This window comes from Mastomys coucha, unplaced genomic scaffold (genome assembly GCF_008632895.1).
Source record: "Mastomys coucha isolate ucsf_1 unplaced genomic scaffold, UCSF_Mcou_1 pScaffold12, whole genome shotgun sequence".
In the NCBI taxonomy this organism is placed as follows: domain Eukaryota; kingdom Metazoa; phylum Chordata; class Mammalia; order Rodentia; family Muridae; genus Mastomys; species Mastomys coucha.
The window spans coordinates 10,799,718-10,813,098 of record NW_022196894.1 but is presented as its reverse complement, the minus strand read 5'-3'; the positions used below and the strand labels follow the sequence as shown (position 1 = coordinate 10,813,098).

The 13,381-nt window shown below is 43.4% G+C and overlaps 1 protein-coding gene across 2 annotated transcripts in view; it reads right to left on the bottom strand.

The window, feature by feature from the left end:
- Window positions 1-13,381, bottom strand: part of Bmerb1 (bMERB domain containing 1) — a 122,435-nt gene that overhangs the window by 40,500 nt on the left and 68,554 nt on the right. For both annotated transcript variants that reach the window (XM_031363129.1, XM_031363130.1), the window contains exon 2: window positions 2,120-2,243. In XM_031363129.1, coding sequence (XP_031218989.1) covers window positions 2,120-2,243 — 124 coding nt within the window. The remainder of the gene's footprint in view (window positions 1-2,119; window positions 2,244-13,381) is intronic.

The window sequence follows — 13,381 nt, the reverse complement described above, 5'->3', positions numbered from 1 at the left end:
GATTTATTTATTTATTATATGTAAGTACACCGTAGCTGTCTTCAGACGCACCAGAAGAGGGCGTCAGAACTCATTACGGGTGGTTGTGAGCCACCATATGGTTGCTGGGATTTGAACTCATGACCTTCTGAAGAGCAGTCGGTGCTCTTACCCACTGAGCCACCTCACCAGCCTGTGTTCATTATTTTCTTACGATTGCCACCCACCATCTGGTTATCTCTAGTGCTACCTGCCCTTGCTAAATCTGACTGGAGCCTGTCCTTCCTGTGGTCCTGGTTGTGTCAGAACTGCTCAGAGTCAGGCTGTCTCTGTGATCCTGGGCTTGTTAGAGCACCTCGGAGTGCAGCAGCTTCCTCTGGGTAGAAACATATTTTCTTTTGGAAGATTCTCTGTTCCATCCCCTGGGAATCCTGAGCTCTGGGGACACAGATCTCTAGGCAGCCCTAGAGAAAAGTGCTCTTCTTCTGCACTGGGGGGCACCAAAGCCCAAAGAGTCTGAGTCACCTGACTAGATTCAGTCAGCCTTTTCTGATGGTGCCCCTCAGTGCAGACAATGTGCTCTTGCCTCACACCAGGGCAGCACCTGTGGGTAGCCCAACCCAGGAGTCTTGTTTAACATGTTAGTCAGCTGAACATGGGGGTGCACATCAGTTCTCAGCACTGGAGAGGCCAGCCTGGGATACATAGTGAGCCACTGTCACAAAACAAAGCAAAGTAAGAAATAGTCGATAACAACACCCACTTCTCTAGGTTATAGTGAGAATCTAAGATTCCTTTTTTTATATGAAATTAATATTTGTAAAAAGCATGTATTTTATATTTTTTATATAATTAAAAAATTACATCTAAACATCATACCACATCTCCTTAGAACATACAAGAGACCAGCTGTACATTTACAGAATATTCACCTTGATATTGCCACTTCCCTGGAACGCTATTGCTGGTTCCCCCTATAAACCAGCTTTCTATTTTCCCTGGCTTAAGAATGAGAACCTGCCTACACACAAACACACACACACACACACACACACACACACACACACTCACACACACACTCACACACACACATACACATGCACACACATACTAGCATGTATACACAGTTGCATTTACACACTTGTTTGTACACATGCTTGCATAATTTCATCGGGGTTGTGGCTGTCATAGCAATCCCTGCAGGACCCCACATTATTAGTATTCTAATGATCTCTTATGAGCCTGTGAGCCAAGCCCAGCTCAGCTCCAAGGAGATGGGGAGTTCAAAAGCATTTCTCAATACAACAAAAACACATCTACCATGTGACAGGCCAGAGAGCAGAGCTTCTGAAAAATGCCATAAATAACCAGTTTCTGATATTTCCCACTTAAAATAGCAAAGTTGAAACATAAAGATAAATTTCATAAGGTTTCCAGGAAACTTGGAATTTCCAGAAAGAGAAAAGACTATAGATCCTACTTGTACCTTGACCATCAGTATGATCATCTTTCATGGTGACCTTAATCCTGTCTTCCCCCCACCAAAAATCAGGATGTGTTTTTATAAGTTGTTAGTATTCTATTTTCTTTCTTTAAATATTATTTTAATTAAGAAAACTGAGTTTAAGCTGGGCATGGTGCAACACCTTTGATCTCAGCACTCAGGAGGCCAAGGCAGGTGAGTTTGAGGCTTGCCTAGTCTATATAGTAAATTCCAAGACAGCCAGGGCTGTTACACAGAGAAACCCTGTCTCAAAAAACCAAAACCAAAATGAAAAAAGACAGAAGGAAGGAAGGAAGGAAGGAAGGAAGGAAGGAAGGAAGGAAGGGAGAAAGGAGGGATGGAGGGAAGAAAGGAGGGATGGAGGGAAGGAAGGAGGGGGGAGGGAAGGAGGGAGAGAGGGAAGGAAGGAAGGAAAGAAGGAAGGAAGGAAGGAAGGGAGGAAGGAAGGAAGGAAGGGAGGAAGGGAGGAAGTTAGTTAAGTTTAATCTGGGCTGCTTCTGAGAGCATGTGGCATCTGTAAGGGATTTCCTTGTTGCTTCTAGGGGCTCAGTCTTAGTGTGTGATGCTCAGTCACCCTGTGCTCTTCAGGCTGCCTCTGTCCTCCATACCTTGACCCTTGTTTTCCCACTTACTCACATGAACCTGAGTTCTGACTCTCGACGGACCAGGACTTCACGGAGACGCTGGATTTTCACCATCTCCAGCTCAATCTCCTCTGGCATCATGCTGGTCTCAGCCATGGAGATGATGTCCAGCTGGCCTGTGTGGACAATTAACTGGTGTCAGGACTCTAATGCCACCAGGGTTTTCAAAAAAAAAAAAAAAATCCCACCAGAAATAAGAGGTATGTTTCCTCATCCCAGCTAGCAGGGAGGCAGAGGCAGGAGGGCTGAGTTCAGGTTCCATCTGGGAAACAGTGAGATCCTCTCTCCAAAAAGTAAGGATTCCTTTTTTTTTCCCTTCTTGAGACAGAGTTTCTCTGTATAGCTCTAGCTGTCCTGGAACTCACCCTGTAGACCAGGCTGGCCTCAAACTCAGAAATCCGCCTGCCTCTGCCTCCCAAGTGCTGGGATCAAAGGCGTGCGCCCGGCAAACGTAAGTATTCCTACAGGGAAAACTGTGCAATTGCTCTGGGGAACAGCCATGCCCTGCAGCCGCAGAGGCAAACATCTGAAAAGGGCTGACAGCATGTGTGAGAAGGAACCTTCCAATACCAGAAAACCCATGGTGCTATGGTTAAAATGTGACTTGTGTCCCCAGGAGTGGAGAGAGGCTGGGGTCTGTGAGACATGATTAGAGATTATCAAGGTAGTTCCTCCTCTTACAGGCCTGGATTACCTTGAATCAGCTTGTGATAAAGCATGTTCCATTTTCCAGCTTGCTCACCACTCCTGCATGCACCTCCTGCCTTAGTGTTACCTGCATTATGACACAGCATGAGACATCACCCAGACTTAAGCTATTTGGCCTTCACTAGAATCAACCTCTTTTCTTTACAAATCATGGGTTCCTGGGTATTCTGCTGTAGTCACAGAAAATGAACTAAGACAGATGTGGAGCCTTCTGCATAGGCTCGGCAGGATCATGGGAACTTTCTCAGGAGTGGCTAGCCCCTGCCTGGCCCCAGACCTTTGTTTTTGCCTCTTTGGCCATGGCAACTCTGCTTACCCACTCTGCAAAGATTGCGATAACTCTAAAAGAAAACTTTATGTTTTAATTATTTTAAGGTACTACTAAGTAATTTAAGTAGTAGTAATACAAAATAACATAGCTTTCTTGTGGGAAATTCAGAGAACACTAGTAGGAAAGAAAAAGACACAGAAAAAAATTCAGGGCTATTGAGGAGGGTAAAGCTCTTGCTGCCAAGCCTGATGATCTGAAGCCTTAGAACACAAAAGATGGAAAGAATGAACCCCCCTTCCACACACACAATCGTCTTCTTACCTCTACAATAGAATGTGGCACATATTTGCCCTCCCCCCACAATAAATAAATTAATATAATAAAAATATTATCCATAACCACAGTGCCCAGAGAGAGCCACTCATCACATTTAATAAGCATCCCTCCAGGCTTTTCTTTTTCTTTTTCACTCTCTTTTTAAAAAAAAAAACCACTCACATTTGGAAAAAGAAAGAGACACATAGATATAGAATTTGGGTTTGTTTGTTTTTGAGACTAGGATTCACGAAGCCCAGGTTGCCCTTGAATCTCCTATGTAGCCGAGGATAACCTAGAACTCCCATCCTTCTGCCTCCGCCTTCCAAGTGCTGGCTAACAGGCTTGTGCCTGCATGTTCATCACTCCCTAGGGTAGTCCATGCTACATCACTATGGTGATAGAGGTTGAAAATCCCTAATCCAAATCCAAAGATCTGAAATCCCAAGTCTAAACTTTCTGAGCAACAGCATGACACTGAAGGGATAATTCTGTACCTGGCCTCTGTATATAATTACCTACATGCAGACAGAAGTGTAAAATTCCCCTGCAGCTCTAGTCACAGGTTGTGATGCACCTGATGTGAATGCTGGAAGTTGATCCTCTACAAGAGCAGTACATGCTCTTAACCTCTGAGCCAAACTTCCAGCCTCAAACATACTTAAAAGGACTAATAAAGATCTACCAAAGTGTTAGTAGTTGAAAAATGTTAATATATACATGTATAAACATTAAACATGTCCATGCACCCCCTGCTCCATAGTCTAGGTTTGTCATTCCTTGCTCTTCTTCCTCAGTACCTATCACCTGCAGGTCCCAGGCCTCAGCTGCTCCTTGGCAGTGCTGAGGGCAGAGCATGGGCCATTTCTGTTTGTAGCCATATTACAGATTGTTTCCCAATGTAAAGAATTCTAAGTGGTCTCTTATGTGGCTTTGCAATGACAGTCCCCAAAGCCAACCCTCTACACACATTGAAGAAGTTCCACCTGGCTACATTTCCAGAAGAAATAGGGGTGAATAAAAGATGAAATATTCTGAGGCCTTTATGGGTGGTGCAAGCAACTTGTCTTAAGAGGTATGCGACGATTCCTTCCACACAACTTCCTGAGCCTGGGGAAGAGTAAAGATGTATACTGAGGATAGGAAGGAAACTTTCCAGCATTATGGGCTGGACAAAGGTCTCCTCAGGGCCATGTGGTTGTGCTTCAGGCACCTCTACCACCCATCACCCCACCATCATAGTCTAGGTCCCATTGCTCTAGGCACAATGCCAAGATCCTCCTAGACTGGAACAGTAATGTTCTGCTGGAGAGAAGAGAAAGGATGGGTTGAAAAAACTAAGATTGGGCAGGGAAGGGACTGGGAGGGGGGCTACCATGCAAGCAGGAGGCTTTGAGTTTGGAACACAGGCACCCACATGGGTGTGTCGAGTGCTGGCCTTGAGTTTGGAACACAGGCACCCACAAGGGTGTGTCGAGTGCTCTAATTTACTCCATGTTGTATAAAACATGAGTCTTTCGACTCATGCCCTGCCCTAGGATACTCCATTTTACAAGCATCTTTTGTCTCTATTTTGAGGGAAATGGGTGACTGCCCCTGGGCAGAACCAGAAATGACAGCATCTGCCAGGCATCACCCACCCAGCACAGCTGATAAAGGACTTATCCCTGTAGTTCTATAAGACGGAATTGGGACTATAAAAGCACATGGGTACATTAAAATCCTATCAGGAGCCAGGCAGTGGTGGTGCACACCTTTAGTCCCAGCACTTGGGAGGCAGAGGCAGGCAGATTTCTGAGTTCGAGGCCAGCCTGGTCTACAGAGTGAGTTCCAGGACAGCTGGGGCTACAAAGAGAAAACGTCTCGAAAAACAAAAACAAACAAACAAACAAACAAAAAAATCCTATCAGGAAACTTGGCTCAAGAACTTATCACACACAACAGACTAAGGAAAGGGGGTGACTCCATTGCACAGATCATATAAAATAGAAAGTACCTGAACACTGCAATTGTCAGGTGCCATGGAAACCTGTCATCTGATACATGGCATGTGGGTTAAGGGCAAGAACTCAGCTGTGTCCGAAGCTTTGGCTTAGCCCTCTCCCCTGCATTGATGCAACCTAGCCAACTGACTGACAGTCTACCTATGTGCCATCTTGGCCTGGACCTGACCTGTTGTTTTCCATCCCATACCTCACAGCTGAACTCTGCAGCTTTGCTCTCTTCTCTGACTCCAGGAGCACTGCATACACTGGGTGTTGCAGGCACCTCCAGTTCATTGTCTTAGATACAGACTCTTTCTCAGCCCACTTCTGAAGCCACTTGAACTCTGCTGCAGCCTGCTAGACTAGGAATCATTCTGTTACCAGTGTGCATTGAGATACATAGATGTATTTGCTGTGATCTGAGAATTAACATTCATAATTAAGACTGGAATAGAACTTGCATTCACCTCAACCAGGCTACCAAGGCAGGTGGACTATATGACAAATTGCTGTCAATGAAACATATAAACTTTGTGAATTTATTGCTATTTATCAAACTGACATTGTAGAAAGGCACAAACATGTTCATCAATGTTTCTGTCATAATGTGCTCATAACAACAGGCATCTGTAACACCAGCACTGGGTATGAGAGGAGTGTGAAAACACACAGACCCCTGGAGCGTGCTGGTCAACCAGTTTAACTGAATAAATAAGCTCTAGGTCCAGCGACAGATGCTGTCTCAAAAAAAAATTAAATAAATAAATAAAGTGGGGAGAATTAGAGGAAGACACCTAATGTCAACTTCTGGCTCCCATGTGTATGCATACACTTGTACATGCAACACACACACATACACAAATTATGACATTCAGATGGCCTGAGCATTATTGTATGCAACTTTTCTGGCTTCGGGTATCCAGCTTTTGAAGGGTGTCATGGGATGAATGAAATCAGATTGCATAGTCTGGAGCTCCAAGTCTACTCCTCACTCTATGTAGGACTTTAGGCTGTCTGTCCATCACTCTGGCTCAGCTCTGTGACCAGATCCCCCACACTATCAGTCACGAGGAATTAATTTCTCAGGTATGCTGTGCAGCATATACAGTCACAAGGAACCTTTGAGGGACCGGTACACTTGCTTAACCTGCCACCTCTTGTGCTTACTCTCTCAGAAATCATCAGTAGCCAGGCCCTGAAGCAGCAGAGGTGTGGAGAACTGTGGGGAGAGAAATGGAATCTATCAACAGACAGCAAGGGGAGTTAGTAAACTTGCTGTAAATTATCAACTACATGATGTCTAATGTTCCTTCCCTGCCAAATGTTTTCTTCCTCTGAAAAATAGGAATGCAGCTCTGCCCTGTGCTGCAGGATGTCTTCTAACTCACCTAGCTTCTGGGCTTAGCTAAGACAAGTGCTGTGGCTCAGTTAGTAGTAGAGTGCTTGCTTAGCATGCACAAAATCCCAGCACTGCATACACTGGGTGTTGTCGTGATCTATGGCTAAGCCCAGAACTGAGCGGGTGGAAACAGGAGGGTAAGAAATTCAAAAGCATCTGTAGCTACACAGTGAGGTGAAAGTGATTTACGCAGCATCACACGTATGACAGCATCAGAACATTGTAAAGATGGAATCCAAACAGCCAGATCTTGGGCGGGGGAGTGGGGGGGTGGGTGGTGGTGGTCCTTTCTCCTCCATTAATCGCAAACCTCATGCAAAAGTATCTTTTATTCATGAAGTAATTGGTGTCTTGGAAGCTTACTGCCTCTGTCTGCTGACCTCGGCCTAGTCCTGGAAGCTTCTAGCCTCTGTATAATCTTATCTAGGCCTAGAATGTTTTCAGCTTCTGAGACTTACTGCTGAATACATTCACCCTTTCTTGTTCTTCCTGAGCTCTGACTGGCTGGTTCAACTTAGCTGTTGTGGCTCAAACTCTTCTCCAAGCTGATTTATTCAATCTGGCTTCTCAGTCTCAGCATCTCCTGAACTGCTCTACTTGACCTCATATTATCTTTGGCAATATGTTCTAATCTTCTGGCTACTTCTTATTTTTTGGCTTGTTCTGTCTTCACTTGTATCTAGCTTGTTCTCTCTTCAACCTGTCTCTGTAAAAAGTCCCAGTAAAACTGCCTCTTTTCTCTCTGCACTGCCCCTTAAATAGATTCCCTTTTCTCTCTCATGAAAGTTGGACATATTCTATTCTGTCAAAGCTTCTCTGATTCATCACTTTGTCCGACACTCAATTAGACATCACTTTCAAACACGGCTGTTTCCTTCTACAAACTAACTTTACCTTCATTGTTTGAGATTAAAGGTGTGTACTAAGGACTAAGCCACACCACAACTTGAAACCGTATTTTTTTTTTTTCAGTAAATAACACAATCTTGGAGTTCACGGTGTTCAAATATCTTGCAACACCAGGAGCAATATCTTACCTATGCTGGGCAACTTCCTGGTACATCTGTGCTTGTGAGCATGTCCTTGGAACGACAGCACAGTAGAAACCTCCTTGTGTTTCCTAGCACCATTCAGTTAATCAACCTGCTCTTTAGGGCTAAATGCTGAAAACTGCAAGATACCACAGCAGTTCTTAAACTTTAAACCAAAAACATTATGGTGATCCCCACTAGAAAGTCAGCTTCTGGCCAGATTTCTCAGTGGGTAAAGGTACTTGCTACCAAGTCTGATGAATCTGAGTTCAATCCCCAAAACCTATAGGGTAAAAAGAGAAAACTGACTCCAACACGTTGTCTTTTGATGAAGAGATATATTATATGTGCCATGGCATGTGTGCACTACCAAAATAAATAAGTACAGATAAGTTTTTAAAACCAACTTTATTCCATGAATTAGTTACTTTCTGGTCAATGTTACAAAATATCTGACAAAACAACTTTCAGGGAGAAGGGTTTGGGGCTCAGGGTTTAAGAAGGGATCCTGTCCATCTTGTAAAAAGCATGGTGGTAGGAGAAGGAGAAAGCTGGTCATACTGGTCTCTAGTCAGACAGCAGAGTAGGGTGTCTTAGTGCTCAGTTATACAGTTTGAGATTCCAACCCATGGAACAGTGTTGCCAGTGTTCAGAGCAGCTCTTCCTTCCTTTGTTAAACTTCTCTAGAGACTCACTCACAGGTACACCCACAAGTGTCTCTTAGATGATTCCAAATACAGGCAGTCTGGCACGTCAGATGAACTGTCATACTCAATAATGACATCAACAACTAAACTGGTGGAGCATTTTATACCACATACAGGGAGGGGCCTGTAACCTAATTTGGTTTTCAAATAGCCCTGGGGTATCAGAACTATTATTCAATTTCAAAGATGAGAAGTTAAGGCTCTGAAAAGGATGGGATGAGGCTAAGACTAAAACAGAGATCCATGTTCTGGGGCTGTAGCTCAACATAGATTACTTACCTGGCATGCAAAGGGCTATTGATGTGATCCCCAGTTCCACAAAATAAATAGATAGGTGATAGATAGATAGATAGATAGATAGATAGGTAGACAGACAGATAGATATAGATACATAGGTAGATAGATAAATAGATGATAGATAATAGATAGATAACAGATAGATGACAGATTGACAGATGATAGATAGATAGATAGATAGATAGATAGACAGATAGATATAGATACATAGGTAGATAGATAGATAAATAGATGATAGATAATAGATAACAGATAGATTGACAGATGATAGATAGATAGATAGATAGATAGATAGATAGATAGATAGATAGATAGATGTGTCCTACTACAAACCCTTGAAAAGTGCAATCATTATCATATATAAAAGAATACAGAGAACAGATTGAGTCCAAAACCCCAAATGATCTGAAAAGATACTCCCAGAAGATTAGGAGACCTTTTGGAACATTTGAATTCTGGGCTTTTGAATTAGGGATTCTTCAAGACATAAAGTCTATGTCAATGGCCCGAAATCTAAAGAGCTCCCAAATGTGAAGCAAAATCCGTCCCAAGCATTTCAGATAGGCTGCCCATCTGTATGTTAACTGCACTGCCCTTAGAACATGCAAACAGGCTAGTGGACGTGGTGATTGCGAGGGTTAAGATTACTGTTGAGTTGATCACTTCTCCAACCAACCAGGAAACAAGTCTCTGGGCAGAACTCTCTAGAGGTTAACAGAGGCAAGGAGACCTTCCATGAATATGGCTGTCACTACATGCTGAGGTCCTGGACTGAATTAAAAGGGCAGTGAGCTGAGCGCCAGCACTCCAATCTTTGATTCCTGGTGGCAGATGCAATGTGATCAAATGTCTCACATTTCTGCCATCATGCCCTCCCTACCATGACAGTCCCCTCAAGATGAGAACCCAACTAAACTCTGCCTTTCTTAAGTTTCAAGACATCAGTCAGAGCTGAACCTCTGCCACAGGGCTCCATACCCAAATAGCATCAGGAGAGAGCTAGACTCACAGGAATGCCTACAAGTCTGTGAGCACAGGTAAAACCACTAGTGCTACTCAGGGGAACCCATCCAGAACCCTCAGGACACAGGAACTGATGAGCCGCCTGGGACAGGAGCCTTATGGTTTCCTTCTGTGCCCAGAGCTGATCCTGTACCACAGCATTACATACACAAACACCACCAGGAGAGAGCTGATGCACCTGCAAGCACAGGCAAGACCACCACTTCTCTTCAAATTCCTGGCCCAAGAGGGACCCTCCCAGAGCCATCAGGACACATGAACCAAGGAAGAGCTGGAGACAGGATCCTTCTGGTTTCTGTCTGCACCCCAGAGCTGATCCTGCACTACAGCTCTCCATACCCAAGTTCCTCCCAGAGAGAACTGGTCTCCCAGGAGTACTGAGACACAGGCTTGCAGGAGGGACAAGCCACAGTCATAGACAGCAAGAGCAGCTAACACCACAGATAACCAAATGATGAAAGGCAAGGGCAAGAACATAAGCAATAGAAACCATGGCTACTTGGACCATCAGAACCCAGCTCTCCCACCACAGCGAGCCCTGGATACCCCAACACACCAGAAAAGCAAGACTCTGATTTAAAAATCACATCTCATGATGATGATAGAGGAATTTAAGGACATAAATAACTCCCTTAAAGAAATACAAGAGAGGGGGCTGGCAAGATGGCTCAGTGGGTAAGAGCTCCAAAGGTCCTGAGTTTGGATCACAGCAACCACATGGTGGCTCACAACCACCTGTAATGAGATCTGAAGCCCTCTTCTGGTGTGTCTGATGACAGCTACAGTAAATTATGCCGGAGCAAGTAGGGCCAGAGTGAGTAGGGCCAGAGCGAGCAGGGCTGGCAGAGGTCCTGAGTTCAATTCCCAGTAGCCACACACATGATGGATCACAGCCATCTGTACAGCTACAGTGTACTCATACACATAAAATAAAATTTTAAAAAAATCTAAAAAAAAAAAAAAAAAAAAAAAAAAAAAAAAAAAAAAACGAAAAAGAAATACAAGAGAACACAGGTAAACAGGTAGAAGCCCTTCAAGAGGAAACACAAACATCCCTTAAAGAATTACAAGAAAACACAACCAAACAGGTGAAGGGATTGAACAAAACTATCCAGGATGTTTTTAAAAAAATGGAAATAGAAAAAATAAAGAAATCACAAAGGGAGACAACCCTGGAGATAGAAAACCCATGAAAGAGATCAGGGGTAAGAGATGCAAGCATCACCAACAGAATACAAGAGATAGAAGAGAGAATCTCAGGGGTAGAAGACACCTTAGAAAACATTGACACAACAGTCAAAGAAAATGCAAAATGCAAAAAGCTGCTAATCCAAAACATCCAAGAAGTCCAGGACACAATGAGAATACCAACCCAAAGGATAATAAGTATAGAAGAGAGTGAAGATTCACAACTTAAAGATCCAATAAATATCTTCAACAAAATTATAGAAGAAAACTTCCCTAACCTAAAGAAAGAGATGCCTATAAACATACAAGAAGCCTACAGAACTCCAAGTAGATTGGACTAGAAAAGAAATTCCTCCCATCACATAATAGTCGAAACACCAAATGTACAAAACAAGGAAAGAATTTTAAAAGCAGTAACGGAAAAAGGTCAATAACATAAAGGCAGACCTATCAGAATTACACCAGACTTCTCAACAGAGACTATGAAAGCTACCAGATCCTGGACAGATGTCATACAGACCCTAAGAGAACACAAATGCCAGCCCAAGCAAAACTATACCCAGTGTCATAGTCAGGGTTTCTATTCCTGCACAAACATCATGATCAAGAAGCAAGTTGGGGAGGAAAGGGTTTATTTAGCCTACTTCCACATTGCTGTTTATCACAAAGGAAGTCAGGACTGGAACTCAAGCAGGTCAGGAAGCAGGAGCTGATGCAGAGACCATGGCTTGCTTCCCCTGGCTTGCTCAGCCTGCTCTCTTATAGAACCCAAGACTTCCAGCCCAGGGATGGCACCACCCACAAGGGGCCCTACCCTGTTGATCACTAATTGAGAAAATGCTCAACAGCTGGGTCTCATGGAGGCACTTCCTCAACTGAAGCTCCCTTCTCTGTGATAACTCCAGCCTGTGTCAAGTTGACACACAAAACCAGCCAGTAATCCAGCAAAACTCCCAGTTACCGTAGATGGAGAAACCAAACTATTCCATGACAAAACCAAATTTACACAATATCTTTCCACAAATCCAGCCCTACAAAGGATGGAAAACACCAACATAAGGAGCAAAACTATACCCTAGTAAAAACAAGAAAGTAATATTCTTTCAACAAACCTGAAAGAAGATAGCCAAACAACATGAAAAAAAAATAACAGAAAGCAAACAATCACTATTCCTTAATATCTCTTAGCATCAATGGAATCAATTCCCCAATAAAAAGACATAGACTAACAGACTGCATATGTAAACAGGACCCAGCATTTTGCTGCATAGAGGAAACGCACTTCAGTGTCAAAGACAAAAACTATCTCAGAGTAAAAGGCAGGAAAACAATTTTCCAAGCAAATGACACCAAGAAACAAAATGGAGTAGACATTCTAATATCAGATAAAATAAACTTTCAACCAAAACTCATCAAAAAAGATAAGGAAGGGCACTTCATACTCATCAAAGGAAAAAATCTACCAGGTAGAACTCTCAATTCTGAACATCTATGCTCCAAATGCAAGGGCACCCACATTCATAAAAGAAACTTTACTAAAGCTCAAAGCACACATTGCACCTCACACAATAATGGTGGGAGACTTCAACACCCCACTCTCACCAATGGACAGATCAAGGAAACAGAAACTAAACAGAGACACAGTGAAACTAACAAGTTAGACCAAATGAATTTAACAGATATCTATAAACATTTTATCCTAAATCAAAAGAATATAACTTCTTCTCAGGACCTCATGGTCCACATAATTGGTCAAAATTATAAAATTGACCATATAGGCAGTCACAAAATAAACCACAACAGATATAAGAAGATGAAATAATTCCATGCCTCCTAACAAATCATTATGGATTAAGGCTGGTCTTCAATAGTAACAAAAACAACAGAAAGCCCACATGCACATGGAAGCTGAACAACACTCTATTCAATGATAACTTGGTCAAGGAAGAAATAAAGAAAGACATTAGAGCTGTCTGGGCTGGGGTCCAGAGCAGACCTTGGGCGCAAGCTCTGTAGACAGTCCTACAACACCCAGAGGAAGCTCCACTCCCAGGTGCTCTGACACACCCAGGATCCCAGGATCCCAGAATCCCAGAATCACAGAATCACAGACACAGCTTGACTGTGAGGAGTTCTGACACAACCAGGATCACAGGAAGGACAGGATCCAGTCAGATTTAGCAAGGGCAGGTAGCACTAGAGTTAACCAGATGGCAGGGGGCACGCATAAGAAAATAAACAACACAAACCAAGGGCACTTGCCATCATCAGAACCCAATTCTCCCACCACAGCAAGTCCTGGACACACCATCACACCGGAAACGCAAGAT